At 43.7% G+C, this 17,273-nt stretch overlaps 1 protein-coding gene across 1 annotated transcript in view; it reads left to right on the top strand.

Annotated features, from left to right (window-relative positions):
* Positions 1 to 173: 173 nt before the first annotated feature.
* LOC120029212 (neurobeachin-like) overlaps positions 174 to 17,273 on the top strand; it is a 327,891-nt gene continuing 310,791 nt past the window's right edge. The window contains exon 1 of the mRNA XM_038974506.1: positions 174 to 437. Coding sequence (XP_038830434.1) covers positions 174 to 437 — 264 coding nt within the window. The remainder of the gene's footprint in view (positions 438 to 17,273) is intronic.

Raw genomic sequence — 17,273 nt, forward strand, 5'->3', positions numbered from 1 at the left:
TAAATTATTACCAGATTGCAGTTCCTATTCGCGCACGGCAGAGAGAGTGGATGTAACCGGTGGAGGTGTTTCTTTTTCGTCAGGCTCTTCCAGAATCTATTTTTTTTCCTCCTGTTTAATTGATGCAGTTGAACAGCGATTAAAACAGGTGACATCGATCTGGTTGAAAGGACATGACAAGCGAGAGGCCGGCGGTGAAGATGCCGGGTGCTTTGTCGCTTTCTGACCGACAAATCCCAGCGGGTCATGGGCAGCCAGTGGGCTCTGGTACCGGGGAAATAATGGTATCTGGCTCGGGCTCTATGGTTCTACCGGCCGGGATGATCAACCCGCAGGTTCCCATCCGGAATATCAAGATGAAATTCGCGGTTCTGATCGGATTGATCCAGGTGGGGGAGGTTAGCAACAGAGATATCGTGGAGACTGTGCTCAACCTGGTAAGGAAATATAGGCTATTTCAGCCACAGCATCTCACACATGTAACACAACATCCTCAACACGCACAGAGCACTACACTGTAGCGCCATAGTAAAGGGTAAGGGTCTCAGCGGGTGATTCGATGACTGGCTGCATGTGTTCTGTTCTGTACAGGTCTGATATTGTAGTCTAGAGACCCTGTGACTAGAGATTACAGATAGGGTGTTATTAGAGATGGGGTTCATTCTTATTAGGGATTGAGGCATTACTCTGAACTCTCTTATGGAGAGTGACACTCTTTCCTCAGTTGAGTTTGTGCTTGTTAGGCTACACTTCATTATCTGAGATGACAACTAACATGACCCATTGCAGTATTTTGAACACACAGATCAGGTACAGGAGGCATGAAGGGTCATCATGGTGCCCAGGTCTGAGGTGGTGGATGGGACCACAGAAGGTGTCCCACTGGGCAAAAACTGGTTGAATTGACATTTCCATGTCATTTCAACCCCCAAAATCAAAGTGATGATGTTGAATCAACCTGGAAATCTGATTGAATTTGAATTTGCAAAAAGTCATCAATGTAAGGGCATTTGATCTTTTTTTCACTCCATTTTTTTTTAACCTAAATCTAATGACACGGTGACATTTGTTGTTGATTTCACATTGAATTCACATTAGTTGACAACTCAACCAAATGTAAATCAAAGCTAGATGTTAAACTGACGTCTGTGCCCAGTGGGATGTGTCTGTTTGTGTCTGTCTATCTGTTCGTGAGTGTGTCTGTTGTCTGTGGGTGCGGGGCAGAGATGTGTGCTGCTGTGGTCTGGCTGCTAGACCCATTCCACCTGTATGCTCTGTCATCACCAGGGGAACAAGAAGTACACCATCTAGCCTCAGCATACTGACACATCTCTACAGCCCCTCTGAATCAGATGCAGACTCATGCCATGGTGTTCACAGACTTACTTCACCGTTTTGCTCTGTGGTGAGCATAGGTCTACCACAATACTGTATCAGTCGCCACAATACAATCCATTATCATGACCTATGGACCCCCGGGATGGCAGCAGCTCAGATTGGAGACATGATATGAATGTTTACAGGAGATTGATCTATCTGTCAACAGGCTTCAGCTTAGTGGAGTTGAACTTGAACACTTAGTGTGAAATTGAGACTAAATCAATGGTGATTATTTTCAATGGGGAAGATTCCTCTGTAGTACAGTAACGTAATATCTTCAATAGATGCTGATGTCAAAAGGGCTTTATAAAATACATTTGATGGATTGATTTGACATAGAAGTGTGTATATATAACTTTAGATGGATATTTGCTAGTGAAGGCTAGTAGTAACAGTAAATCCTAACTGTGGCTGATGCCTAGTTCAGACTTCATCACAAGCATAATGTTAGCTATAGTATGGTAGCCATTGCTGGTATGAAGATGGAACCAGTCCATTCAATCATCATATTTCACTAATAGTTCCCATTTGGCCTCTTAGGCTTCCTGTCTAATATATCTGGGTAAATGGTGAAATATTAGTCCTACTAGGCTATAGTTGTTTCATATGATAGCTTTCAATTGTAGAGAGATGTGTTGAATGGAAAATCTGTCTTTATTAACCATCATCCATCAACTCCTTGTGGAAGTGGAAATTGTAGTTGAGTCTCAAATGGCATCCTATTTCCTATATAGTGCACTACGTTTGACCAGAGCTCTATGGTCAAACATAGTGCACTATAGTAATAGAGTGACATGTGGGAAGCATACTGTGTTTCATTTGATGGTTTTGAGTGCTGCATGTCAGGAGGTGTATTTTTAATATGCCCCTGTATGATGAAACAGTGTGTTATTTTTACCTTTTATTTAACTAGGAAAGTCAGTTAAGAACAAATTCTTATTTACAATGACGGCCTAGGAACAGTGGGTTAACTGCCTTGTTCAGGGGCAGAACTACAGATTTTTACCTTGTCAGCTCGGGGATTCGATCTTGCAATCTATCGGTTACTAGTCCAACGCTCTAACCAATAGGCTACCTGCTGCCGTATGATGATGAACAGTTCTGTATCAGAGAACATTCTATTTATTTCTGAGTAATGTCTCCTCTCCTCTAACTAATGGTTCCATTAACACGTCTCTCATCAGGCAGAACAAACTACAGTGCATGAGAACTAGAATTAATGGAATAACACTCATTTAGGGATTGTTAAACAGCAAAAATGGAATCTAAAAAGGCGACTGCTGTAATGGAAAACAGACACAAGCAGGCCAGAGTAGAAACGTAGTAGGCATTCCAAATGGAACCCTGTTCTTTATACAGTGGACTACTTTTGACCAGGGTACTATAAAGAGAATAGGGTGCTATTTGGGATGCTGCATCTGTCTGTGATTCATATCCCCACACTTCACTTGAGGTTGGATGAACACATACCGTAGCAGCACGGTCTCAATCAGAGAGAGACAGTGGGATGGAGGGAACATTTTAGCATAATGCTAATATAATGCTAATCGTGTCTCTCCTGTGTGTATGAATTCATGATTCAGAGGGTCAGGGCTCTGAACAGAGACCAGTCTGATTACAGAACAATGGAGAGAGAGACGTGGAGAGACAGAGAGCAGAGTCAAGTAGGATCAGGTTGACAATGATGAGTGGATGAAAGGAGGAGTAGGAAGATGTGGAGTAGAAGGGAAAGAGAGATTTAGGTTAAGTTCCTGCCCAACTAGATGTGCAGGCGCTGCATTGCATCAACCAATGGTTGCGTGCTACGTCGTCATCATCCACTATGCAGTCGGGCATCAGATGGCGATATCATATGATGTGGTTAGCTGTTATGTTGAAAATACTGTACCTATCCAGGTGTTGTAAGATCTGGCATGCGTCTGCAATGTAGTTTGGAAGGAACTCGACCATAGTGATCCATCGTATAAGGCCCTGTAAAAACCTTGTAAAAACCGTGCCATGGAGATTCATCTTTATGTGTACATGCATCCTGAGCATAGGGACTGACATTTTGCATCTACTGTAGCGGTATGAATAACTAGGCTATATGACTGACGACTAGAGTTGGCCATCCATCGATGTAGACTAGGTCTACGTACCAAATGGCACCCTATTCCCTATATAATGCACTACTGTATATAGAGAATAGGGTGCCATTTGGGACGCAACCTAGATGATGGAACACCACTCCTGGGTATGAAAGTGCTAAACCTTTGACAGATCAACATCATCCATCCGTTCGGACACATCAACTGTAGACCGACCCGTGGAGTAGAATAATGAACCTCCTATCAGACAGATGCTATAACGCTGTGTTGTGATGCTATAAGGCAGTATCCTGCCCCACGGTGCCACCGTCCCTCATCTCAGCTCATTAAGCCTAGTTCGCTCGTTTATCTTCTCTATAGAAGCCAGTCTGATGAAAGCTGTACTTAAGATAACATGTCATAATGAATGAAGTCTCTCCTCCAGGTGGGTTTAATTCAGCAGGGTTGTATTCATTAGTGTACACCGTTTCACAATGGGAAAAGTTTTACAAACGAAAATACAGTTTCTTACTGGAAAAGTTCAGGTCCGTTTTCTTCCGTTTGCTTTCTAGTGAATACGACCCAAGAATTCAGTTGTTTAATGAGGGGTGAGATAAATCCGATTTTTTTCACTTAGCAACATTCAGATTCAGAGTGTTTAATAGTCACATGTACAGGGTTGCAAGGTGTGATTGCAGGGTACAGTGAATATCTTAGTCTCCGAGCTCCAACATGCAGGATTAAGTTAAATGAAATAATGACAATGTTAATAAAAACAACAAAAGAAATAGAAATAGCACCATATACATCACAACAACTGTAGCAGTGATGAATAAATACATGTCCATTGGGGTGGAGGCCGTGTAAAGACTGTGGAGGGGATGAACACAGGGGGAGCAGAATGACATTGAGGGAGTTTTGGGACCAAGTTAAAGACCCAGCAGCTCTGTAAATATGTAATAACACATCATGTCCATAAAGTGCTTTTCTGAAACCCAATAATGCTAAGATCAGGGACCAGTACACAGCACATTGATGTTTGCATAGTCTGGATATTACTGACTTGGTCAGAGAACTAGTCCTTCTACATTCTGGTCAGCTACTGCAGAGCCCCATCACCAATTCTGCCTGGCTGGGTGGCAGCTGGCATGTTGCCATACCTCATATCACACATCTGTTTTACAGTGTGGATGGCTGGCTGATGGATGGTAACAGTGTGATGGATGGATCAGAGGCTGCTACTGATAGATGATGCAGTAGGCCGACAGTAAGAGTGTTATAGATTCAGCAGTAGGCCTACAGTAACAGTGTGCTAGATGATGCAGTAGGCCTACAGTAACATTGTGATTAGTGATGCACCGATATGACATTTTTGGTCGATACCAATATCCAATATTTTCCTTGCCAAAAAACCCGATACCTATATTTAAAATTAACGGCATTCTAGTATAGTTAAATAGTTAACACACACACATGGATGCAGCGGTCTAAGGCACTGCATCTCAGTGCAAGAGGCGTCACTACAGTCCCTGGTTCGATTCCAGTCTGTATCACATCCGGCCGTGATTGGGAGTCCCATAGGGCGGCGCACAATTGGCCCAGCGTCGTCCGGGTTTGGCCGGGGTAGACCGTCATTGTAAATAATACTTTTTTTCTTAACTGACTTGTCCAAGTTAAATAAAGGTTACACACATACACATCACACTGACCAAAAAGTTATTTTGTTGGAATTTACATATGTCCCCATTACCAGTAAAACATATTCATAACCTATTTCTTTCACTTACAGTTGAAGTCGGAAGTTTACATACACCTTAGCGAAATACAATTAAACTCAGTTTTTCACAATTCCTGACATTTAATCCTAGTAAAAATTCATTGTCTTAGGTCAGTTAGGATCACCACTTTATTTTAAGAATGTGAAATGTCAGAATAATAGTAGAGAGAATGATTTATTTCAGCTTTTATTTCTTTCATCACATTCCCAGTGGGTCAGAAGTTTACATACACTAAATTAGTATTTGGTAGCATTGCCTTTAAATTGTTTAACTTGGGTCAAACGTTTCGGGTAGCCTTCCACAAGCTTCCCACAATAAGTTGGGTGAATTTTGGCCCATTCCTCCTGACAGAGCTGGTATAACTGAGTCAGGTTTGCAGGCCTCCTTGCTCGCACACGCTTTTTCAGTTCTTCCCACAAATTGTCTATAGGATTGAGGTCAGGGCTTTGTGATGGCCACTCCAATAGCTTGACTTTGTTGTCCTTAAGCCATTTTTACACAACTTTGGAAGTATGCTTGGGGTCATTGTCCATTTGGAAGACCCATTTGCAACCAAGCTTTAACTTTCTGACTGATGTCTTGAGATGTTGCTTCAATATATCCACATAATTTTCCTGCCTTCCTGATGCCATCTATTTTGTGAAGTGCACCAGTCCCTCCTGCTGCAAAGCACCCCCACAACATGATGCTGCCACCCCCGTGCTTCACAGTTGGGATGGTGTTCTTTGGCTTGCAAGCCTCCCCCTTTTCCCTCCAAACATAACGATGGTCATTATGGCCAAACAGTTCTATTTTTGTTTCATCAGACCAGAGCACATTTCTCCAAAAAGTACACTCTTTGTCCCCATGTGCAGTTGCAAACTGTAGTCTGGCTTTTTTATGGCGGTTTTGGAGCAGTGGCTTCTTCCTTGCTGAGCGGCCTTTCAGGTTATGTCGATATAGGACTCGTTTTTACTGTGGATATAGATACTTTTGTACCTGTTTTCTCCAGCATTTTCACATTTTCTCCAGCACTTTGCTGTTGTTCTGGGATTGATTTGCACTTTTCGCAGCAAAGTACGTTCATCTCCAGGAGTCGGAACGCGTCTCCTTCCTGAGCAGTATGCCGGCTGCGTGGTCCCATGGTGTTTATACTTGTGTACTATTGCTTGCACAGATGAACGTGGTACCTTCAGGCGTTTGGAAATTGCTCCCAAGGATGAACCAGACTTGTGGAGGTCTTGTCTGATTTCTTTTGATTTTCTCATGATGTCAAGCAAAGAGGCACTGAGTTTGAAGGTAGGCCTTGAAATACATCCACAGGTACACCTCCAATTGACTCAAATTATGTCAATTAGCTTCTAAAGCCATGACATAATTTTCTGGAATTTTCCAAGCTATTTAAAGGCCCAGACAACTTAGTGTATGTAAACTTCTGACCCACTGGAATTGTGATACAGTGAAATGATCTGTCTGTAAACAATTGTTGGAAAAATAACTTGTGTCATGCACAAAGTAGATATTATTTATTTTATTTTTTTTATCCCCTTTTCTCCCCCAATTTTCGTGGTATCCAATCGCTAGTAATTACTATCTTGTCTCATCGCTACAACTCCCGTACGGGCTCGGGAGAGACGGAGGTCGAAAGCCATGCGTCCTCCGAAGCACAACCCAACCAAGCCGCACTGCTTCTTAACATAGCGCGCCTCCAACCCGGAAGCCAGCCGCACCAATGTGTCGGAGGAAACACCGTGCACCCGCCCCCCTCGGTTAGCGCGCACTGCGCCCGGCCTGCCACAGGAGTCGCTGGAGCGCGATGAGACAAGGATATCCCTACCGGCCAAACCCTCCCTAACCCGGACGACGCTAAGCCAATTGTGCGTCGCCCCACGGACCTCCCGGTCGCGGCCGGCTGCGACAGAGCCTGGGCGCGAACCCAGAGACTCTGGTGGCGCAGCTAGCACTGCGATGCAGTGCTCTAGACCACTGCGCCACCCGGGAGGCCTCAAAGTAGATGTTCTAACCGACTTGCCAAAACTATAGTTTGTTAACAAGAAATGTGTGGAGTGGTTGAAAAACAAGTTTTAATGACTCCAACGTAAGTGTATGTTAACTTCAGACTTCAACTGTACAGTCGTGGCCAAAAGTTTTGAGAATGACACAAATATACATTTTCACAAAGTTTGCTGCTTCAGTGTCTTTAGATATTTTTGTCAGATGTTACTATGGAATACTGAAGTATAATTACAAACATTTCATAAGTGTCAAAGGCATTTATTGACAATTACATGAAGTTGATGCAAAGAGTCAATATTTGCATTGTTGACCCTTCTTTTTCAAGACCTCTGCAATCCGCACTGGCATGCTGTCAATTAACTTCTGGGCCACATCCTGACTGATGGCAGCCCATTCTTGCATAATCAATGCTTGGAGTTTGTCAGAATTTGTGGGTTTTTGTTTGTCCACCCGCCTCTTGAGGATTGACCACACGTTCTCAATGGGATTAAGGTCTGGGGAGTTTCCTGGCCATGGACCCAAAATATTGTTGTTTTGTTCCCCGAGCCACTTAGTTATCACTTTTGCCTTATGGCAAGTGTAACGACTTTCCTCTTCTTCTGACGAGGAGTAAGAGATATCGGACCAATATGCAGCGTGGTAAGTGTCCATTATAATATGTAAAACTGAACACTACAAAATAACAAAGTGAATGAACAAACGAAAATCGAAACAGTCCCGTATGGTGCAAACACAGACACAGGAAACAACCACCCACAAAACACAATAGACAACAGGCTACCTAAATATGGAACCATACTAGGCCAAACACATAGAAATAGAACAACAGAACAAAACATAGAAAAAACAACATAGAATGCCCACCCCAACTCACGCCCTGACCAAACTAAAATAAAGACATAAAAAAGGAACTAAGGTCAGAATGTGACAGCAAGGTGCTCCATCATGCTGGAAAAGGCATTGTTCGTCACCAAACTGTTCCTGGATGGTTGGGAGAAGTTGCTCTCGGAGGATGTGTTGGTACCATTCTTTATTCATGGCTGTGTTCTTAGGCAAAATTGTGAGTGAGCCCACTCCCTTGGCTGAGAAGCAACCCCACACATGAATGGTCTCAGGATGCTTTACTGTTGGCATGACACAGGACTGATGGTAGCGCTCACCTTGTCTTCTCCGGACAAGCTTTTTTCCGGATGCCCCAAACAATCGGAAAGGAGATTCATCAGAGAAAATTACTTTACCCCAGTCCTCAGCAGTCCAATCCCTGTACCTTTTGCAGAATATCAGTCTGATGTTTTTCCTGGAGAGAAGTGGCTTCTTTGCTGCCCTTCTTGACACCAGGCCATCCTCCAAAAGTCTTCGCCTCACTGTGTGTGCAGATGCACCCACACCTGCCTGCTGCCATTCCTGAGCAAGCTCTGTATTGGTGGTGCCCCGATCCCGCAGCTGAATCAACTTTAGGGGACTGTCCTGGAGCTTGCTGGACTTTCTTGGGCACCCTGAAGCCTTCTTCACAACAATTGAACCGCTCTCCTTGAAGTTCTTGATGATCCGATAAATGGTTGATTTAGGTGAAATCTTACTGGCAGCAATATCCTTCCCTGTGAAGCCCTTTTTGTGCAAAGCAATGATGATGGCACGTGTTTCCTTGCAGGTAACCATGTCTGACAGAGGAAGAACAATGATTCCAAGCACCACCCTCCTTTTGAAGCTTCCAGTCTGTTATTCGAACTCAATCTGCATGACGGAGTGATCTCCAGCCTTGTCCTCGTCAACACTCACACCTGTGTTAACGAGGGAATCACTGACATGATGTCAGCTGGTCCTTTTGTGGCAGGGCTGAAATGCAGGGGAAATGTTTTTGGGGGATTCAGTTCATTTGCATGGCAAAGAGGGACTTTGCAATTAATTGCAATTCATCTGATCACTTTTCATAACATTCTGGAGTATATGCAAATTGCCATCATACAAACTGAGGCAGCAGACTTTGAAAATTGATATTTGTGTCATTCTCAACTTTTGGCCACGACTGTACTTGCTGTGCTGTTTCGTTGTTCATTTGTTCAGTCGTTTCATTCTCATCCAGGATTTCATCATCCATGTCAAGCAGTGAAGTTTCATCTCTATCTGTCCGTGGCCTCTCTTCTTCTGTGCGCACTGTCACTGTGTCCGTTTCCATCTTGTCCAGCTGTGTATGTAACATTTTACTTAAACCCTGTTTCTTGTCTGCATCGAAGTAGCGTTCATTGTACATAGCATCGAGCATGGTGGCGACACAGTAAAGCGAGAATGCCATCGAATCGCTTGTTCACAGCCTGTGTCGCCAGTTTTGTTGAGCAGGCGCTTCAATGCCATGACAGAGGGTATCACATCTGCTACAGGCACAGTTGATGGGCTTATTTCTCCAGTCAGTTGTTCGAATGGAGCTAGCTAGTGTTCAAGTTTCAAACATGTTCTCAAACGCCATTGAAAGGCAGCGGCAGTATGACAACTAGCACATTCATGAGCATGAAATACGACTTCCCTCAGTACGAAGTCCTCGACAACCGACTGTGCTGTCAGACTCGGCATGCTCATGGGGCTGATATCGCTGGTCCAAATGTCAGTCGTGAAGCTAATAACAGTGACGCTATTGCTTTGTAACTCCGGTAGGGCAACTTCTGAAAAATAGCACACTTAGTAACGTTAGTGTGTACCGGTGCTCAACCAGTCGGCGAAAGCCAACATCACCCACGACAGAGAACGGTTGATTGTCAAGGGCAATGAATTCCATTATCTTGGCGTTAATGGATTTCTCCTTTGAGTTGTCTCGCTGAAATTTTCTTACTCTTTCAAATGACTGCTTGACTTGTTGACTGCTCGATCCACACAGCAGACATTGTGGGCTAGGTTAGGAATGCTGTGTTGCACGTATAGCTCTAAATTGTACGTGGCGTCATTACGTACCTACGTTATATAGGTATGCACATCAGCTTTGACATCGGTTTTGCACATCGGCGTTAAACTAGACATCAGGCCAATGTCGATGTTGACATTTTTAGCTAATATCGGCCAATTCCGATATCTTCACAGATATATTGTGCATCCCAAATTGTGATAGATTCAGCAGTAGGCCTACAGTAACAGTGTGATAGATGGAGCAGTAGACTTACAGTAACAGTGTTATAGATGGTGCAGTAGGCCTACAGTGACAGTGTTATAGATGATGCAGCAGGCCGACAGTAGCAGTGTTATAGATGATGCAGGAGGCCTACAGTAACAGTGTGATAGATGGAGCAGTAGACCTACAGTAACAGTGTTATAGATGATGCAGGAGGCCTACAGTAGCAGTGTTATAGATGATGCAGCAGGCCTACAGTAACAGTGTTATAGATGGTGCAGTAGGCCTACAGTGACAGTGTTATAGATGATGCAGCAGGCCGACAGTAACCGTGTTATAGATTCAGTAGTAGGCCTATAGCAACCGTGTTATTGAGGATGTGTAGCCTAGCTGCGTTAGTGTACCAGCTTCATTAATCTACTCGGCCCCAGGAGACCAGTCCCAGTGACCTTGCTGCTGCAGTAATATAAAAAGTGTGTTTGAAATGGCTCCCTATATGGAGAATAGCGTGCCATTTGGGATGCTGCCAACGACATGCTCATATTCATAAGGACCGCTCATGCATTCAGTGTGTAAGCACTCAGTCTCAGTGTGAGTAAGGATCACTATTTCTCATCTTTATATTTTCCTTGACTTCTAAATGTAAATCAGTAATGTGGCTAAACTCAGGCTACTGTTTGTCATAGCTTATGTCCTGTTGTCTAAACATGACAAAGCAGTGTGTGTGTGTGTGTGTCCATTTAGGTTGTCATGCTGTTTGAAAGTCGTAGTGGGTGTATATAGTCTGTGAGTAGAGTTGAAGGGTCAGAAAGCTGGTATGTATTGGGCTACGTCCAAAATGGCACCCTATTCCCTGGCACTACATTTGACACACCCATAGGGCTCTGGTCAAAAGTTGTGCACTAAATTGTCACGGATTCCCCCTGTACTGCTGCTCATTCCGTTAACCAGCTCCGGAGGTCTACGTCACCGGCCTTTTAGGCGTCACTGAACTGGATCTTTACCACCAACCCCGGACTGTCTCATTACGCACACCTGGTTCCCATTCCCCCTGATTAGTATGTGTATATATGTGCCCTCTGTTCCCCATTGTCCTTGTGATTATTGTTCCATGTCTGTTGGTCTTGTGAGTAACTGTGCTATGTTGGTTCGGCTTGCGTGTTACCATGTTAGAGTGCACTTGTTATTATGGGTCTCGTCCCGTGTATTTACAGTTGAAGTCGGAAGTTTACATACACCTTAGCCAAATACATTTAAACTCCGTTTTTCACAATTCCTGACATTTAATCCTAGTAAGAATTCCATGTTTTAAATCAGTTAGGATCACCACTTTATTTTAAGAACGTGATATGCCAGAATAATAGTAGAGAGAAGTATTTATTTCAGCTTTGATTTCTTTCATCACATTCCCAGTGGGTCAGAAGTTTACATACACTCAATTTGTATTTGGTAGCATTGCCTTTAAATTGTTTAACTTGGGTCAAATCTTGTTTCGAGTAGCCTTCCACAAGCTTCCCACAATAAATTGGGTGAATTTTGGCCCGTTCCTCCTGACAGAGCTGGTGTAACTGAGTCAGGTTTGTAGGCCTCCTTGCTCGCACACGCTTTTTCAGTTCTTCCCACAGATTTTCTATAGGATTGAGGTCAGGGCTTTGTGATGGCCACTTCAATACCTTGACTTTGTTGTCCTTAAACCATTTTTCCACACCTTTGGAAGTATGCTTGGGGTCATTGTCCATTTGGAAGATCCATTTATGACTACGCTTTAACTTCCTGACCTGATGTCTTGAGATGTTGCTTCAATGTATCCACATAATTTTCCTGCCTCATGATGCTATCTATTTTGTGAAGTGCACTAGTTCCTCCTGCTGCAAAGCACCCCCACAACATGATGCTGCCACACCGTGCCTCACGGTTGGGATTGTGTTCTTTGGCTTGCAAGCCTCCCCCTTTTTCCTCCAAACATAACGATGGTCATTATGGCCAAACAGTTCTATTTTTGTTTAATCAGACCAGAGCACATTTCTCCAAAAAGTACACTCTTTGTCCCCACAGTTGCAAACCGTAGTCAGTTTTTTTTATGGCGGTTTTGGAGCAGTGGCTTCTTCCTTGCTGAGCGGCCTTTCAGGTTATGTTGATATAGGACTCGTTTTACTGTGGATATAGATACTTTTGTACCCATTTCCTCCAGCATCTTCACAAGGTCCTTTGCTGCTGTTCTGGGATTGATTTGCACTTTTCGCACCAAAGTACGTTCATCTCCAGGAGACGGAACGCGTCTCCTTCCTGAGCAGTATGACGGCTGCGTGGTCCCGTGGTGTTTATACTTGTGTACTATTGTTTGTACAGATGAACATGGTACCTTCAGGCATTTGGAAATTGCTCCCAAGGATGAACCAGACTTGTGGAGGTCTACAATTTATTTTTGAGGTCTTGGCTGATTTCTTTTGATTTTCCCATGATGTCAAGCACAAAGAGGCACTGAATTTGAAGGTAGGCCTTGAAATACATCCACAGGTACACCTCCAATTGACTGAAATGATGTCAATTAGCCTATCAAAAGCTTCTAAAGCCATGACATAATTTTCTGGAATTTTCCAAGCTGGTTAAAGGCACAGTCAACTTAGTGTATGTAAACTTCTGACCAACTGGAATTGTAATACAGTTAATTATAAGTGAAATAATCTGTCTGTAAACAATTGTTGGAAAAATTACTTGTGTCATGCACAAAGTAGATGTTCTAACCGACTTGCCAAACCTATAGTTTGTTAACAAGAAATGTGTGGAGTGGTTGAAACACTTAGGTTGGAGTCATTAAAACTAGTTTATGTAAACTTCCGACTTCAACTGTATTAGAGGTTTAAACCTCTCTCTTTGTTTGGGTTACATCCCTGGGTTTTTATATATATATATATATATGTGTATATGTGTGTGTGTGTGTGTACATGTCTGTTTTGGGCTTTGTCCCCATCATGTTCATGATGTACGCTATTTTGGGATTAGAAATAAAAAATAACTATTTTTGTATTCCTGCGCCTGTCTCCTGGCAATATACAACGTGACAGAATATTCAACCCATCTAATGGAGACAGTCCGGGGTTGGTGGTAATGATCCAGTTCAGTGACGCCTAGAAGGCCGGTGACGTAGACCTCCAGAGCTGGTGAATGGAATGAGCAGCAGTACCGGGGGAATCCGGGACATGAATAGGGTGCCATTAGGGGCACATCACTGGTCTGTCTGTATCTGTGATGTTTCTGGGTCATAATGCTGCTTAGTACAGGAAACGTTATAGTGCCCCTGCCCCCTCTAGCGCTACATACCTGTCTGGATTAGTAGCCTTTAACCGGAATTACAGATCAAATACCAGGGCTGTGTCCCAAATGGCACCCTATTCCCTATATAGTGCACTACTTTTGAACAAGGTCCATAGGGCTCTGGTCAAAAGTAGTGCACTATATAGGAAATATGGGTACCATTTGGACAGATCCCAGGCTAAACACAAAACCAGCCTCAGAACCAACACTGCATCCCCTCATAAATGTTCATTGAGCGACGCTCTGGAACTAATCACAATGGAACACCAAGGTCCCTGTTTGGGCTTCATGCTGCTGGTTATGTCTCAGTACTCAGAAGGAAAAAAATCCAATATTTTGCTGAGAAAAGCAGTTTATTTTCTCGCACCAAAAGTGTAGTTGATGTTTTTTGCCCGAGGCAGATTGAAACCTTTAGCCACATTTACAGGGTATACTTAGTTGGGCCGTGATCTTTCAATTCCCCATTAAAAGGCATATTGAGGTGTCTGATGAGGACAGGGTTGATCACACGTTACAGCCTGGGAAACTTCTGTCCTGTTGTCTTGTGGAGTTTGCGCTTCATAGAATTAAGTTAACATTTACCTGATGATATGGACATTTAGAACGTGTCTGAGGAATGGACAGATGTATTTCAGCTTGTGTCAGCTCTTAACCCAGGAAGTAGACAACTCTGGAGGTTCTGATGACACTGACAGAAAATAATGGTTACAACATATAAACATGCCAATGGTATGTCACATATTAACATCCCCCTTCTCCTCAGTGGCTGGGCCTGACTGTGAGTGTGATTGCATCTCAAATGTCACCCTTTTCCCTATATAGTGTACTTCTTTTGACCAGGGCTCTCGTCAAAAGTAGTCCACTATAACGAGAATAGGGTGTCATTTAGGACACAACCTGTGAGAGATAGGAGGGTCTGATGTGAAGAAACAGACCTCACATCTCTGGATGAAAACAGATGTTTTGTCAGTATGCATGTCTCTATCATGATGCTACTTTCCTAAAGATGAATTATTTTCCAAAGACCAAAAGCTGGCTGACATATTTAAAAAATAATAATACTGCATCTACTGTTACATCAGCCCTGTGGTGGGTCGTCTGTAGATATATAGATCATAGATAGATGTGTGGTTGTATCAGATCTAGAGGGAATAGCTTCGTATCAATCAGGAGAGTTGCGGTTGATTTACCACTAACAGTAACATCAGCTCTCTGTTCAGCTCAGCTCAGTGGTGATGGCTTCTGGGAGACTTCCCTCCTCCTTCTTCTGCTCAGTTCAGATGCTTCTCTTTGTTTTTCACGGGAGGCATCTAAAATTCATGTTGTCCCAGTTTCTCTGGTTGAGTTTCTCTGGGTTAAAGCCATGTTGCCACACTGCTGCTGTTGCACTCTGGGACAGAGACATCTCTCTCTCTCTCTCTCAACATGGGCTCATGTCTTGGTTGGGGAAATGTGAGTCTTAAGAAATATTGTTCATTTTCAGAACCCATCTCGACTCACATTGGGAATATTCTTACTCTAAACAACAAACCCGGACCCAGCAGGCCCTCTGAGCGTGTTTGATTGTTTTAAAACTCCAGCAGTTGGTTGAAGTTGAAACACTACAGTGGAGCCCTTGGGCTGCTGGGCCTGATCACAACACACATCAACCCTGTTCAATCTACTGACTAGGAATAAAGGAACGGCTATAGCAACCAGCGGTATAGCCTTTTAATTAGGAACCACAGTCTGTCTGTGCTGTCTAGGGACAATCAATAACAGTGGAAATACATAATAGATGAGAAGAGAGCAGAGGAACTGGGGGGGTGCCTCCTTGGCCTCCACTATCATCAGGCTGCTCATCTGTCCCAGAGCAGTCTCCTGTTTGTCCCAGGCAGAAGGGATCAATCCTGGGTCGATGCAGCCTTAGTGACGGAGCAGAAGTAACATAGACCAGCCTGGTGGTGAGACAGAGCAGACCAGTAAGACTGCGTCCCAAATGGCACCCTATTCCCTCCATAGTAGAACTGCCTGGAGTCTTTGTTTACACCTATTTACATCTGGTTTACAGCTATTTACATCTTGTTTACATTATTTACACTGTCTGTTTACATGAACATTTATTCCATAATCATTTGACAAGGGTGAATTTCCTTTTGAACTCTGATCACATTGTTTAGCATTTTCTTGTGTAAAAACAATAATAATAATAATACAAAAATCTATCTACCAAAGCCTGTTTTAAGTTTAAACCTCTTCCTCTGTAGCGATCTGCCTTTTCATTCCAACTGCTCTCTATAGTGATGTCATGTGTAGTCCCTTTACATACCATGCTCCAGGTTTTGTCTCAGCTATAGTGAGAAATCTATACTTGCACTGTTGGAGCTAGGAACACAAGCATTTTCACTACACCCACAGTAACATCTGCTAAATACTGTATGAGTATGTGACCAATACAATGTTATTTCATTGACTGTTTCACTCCTCTCTGCTACTGTGGGAGTCAGTGCATGCGTCCCAAATGTCACCCTATTCCTTACATAGTGCACTACTTTTTACCAGGGCCCCGGTCAAAAGTAGTGGTGTATATATGGAATAGGGTGCCATTGGAGACAAAACCAGTGTGGTAGAGATGGCAGGCAGTAGCTTTGGCCTCTCTGTGTTGCCTCTCTGTGTTCTCTCTCTGTGTTCTCTCTGTGTTGTTGTGTATGGGATGAAGTATCTGTGTCACTGGAAACAAACCACTAATGCCCAGAGGAGCTGTTAAAGAGATGGGCCACAAGCCACCGCAAAGGCCATGGATCTCTCTCTCTCTCTCTGTCTCTCTCTGTCTCTCTCTGTCTCTCTCTGTCTCTCTCTGTCTCTCTCTGTCTCTCTCTGTCTCTCTCTCTCTCTCTCTCTCTCTCTGTCTCTCTCTCTCCCTCTCTCTCTCTCTCTCCAATTTCAATTTAAGGTCTTTATTGGCTTGGGTAAAATATGTTAACATTGCCAAAGCAAGTGAAGTAGATAATAATCTCTCTGTAGGTGATGGCTTTGTTATGGAAGGTTTGGGAATCGCTTCCTTTTAGGTGGTTGTAGAATTTAACGTCTCTTTTCTGGATTTTGATAATTAGCGGGTATCGGCCTAATTCTGCTCGGCATGCATTATTTGGTGTTTTACGTTGTACACAGAGGATATTTTCTCTCTCTCTCTCTCTCTCTCGTTCATGCGTGGTAACCCTGAAGAATTCCTGATGGGGGATTTTGGCCAGCTGCTTACATTAGCATGATCCTGATGGAACATTATGTGGGCATTGCCTCACAACATTAGCATAAGAGGGCTGTAGTCCATGCCTCCCTGCTCTGGGTAATGGGGAACAGGGGCAAAGCTGGTAGGGAGAGGAGGAAGAGAGGAGGAGGACAGGAGATAGGGGTACAGCTGGCTGGAGGAGGAGAGAAAAGGAGGAGGAGAGGGTGATATGGGGCTCTGGAGGATGAGATGGGGGCACAGCTGGCGGCTGTCTTGCAGCGGGAAGAGTGGAGAGGAGGAGAAGACAGGAGGCACGGTGAGGGTGAGGATATGGCTGCCGCATGCTGTCTTCCAGAAGGAGAGGTGGGGAGGAGGGAGATAACCTGCACCATGTCTATAAGTGAATAGGGTGCCAGTTGGGACGCAGACAATGT

The sequence above is a fragment of the Salvelinus namaycush genome, chromosome 34 (genome assembly GCF_016432855.1).
Source record: "Salvelinus namaycush isolate Seneca chromosome 34, SaNama_1.0, whole genome shotgun sequence".
NCBI lineage: Eukaryota > Metazoa > Chordata > Actinopteri > Salmoniformes > Salmonidae > Salvelinus > Salvelinus namaycush.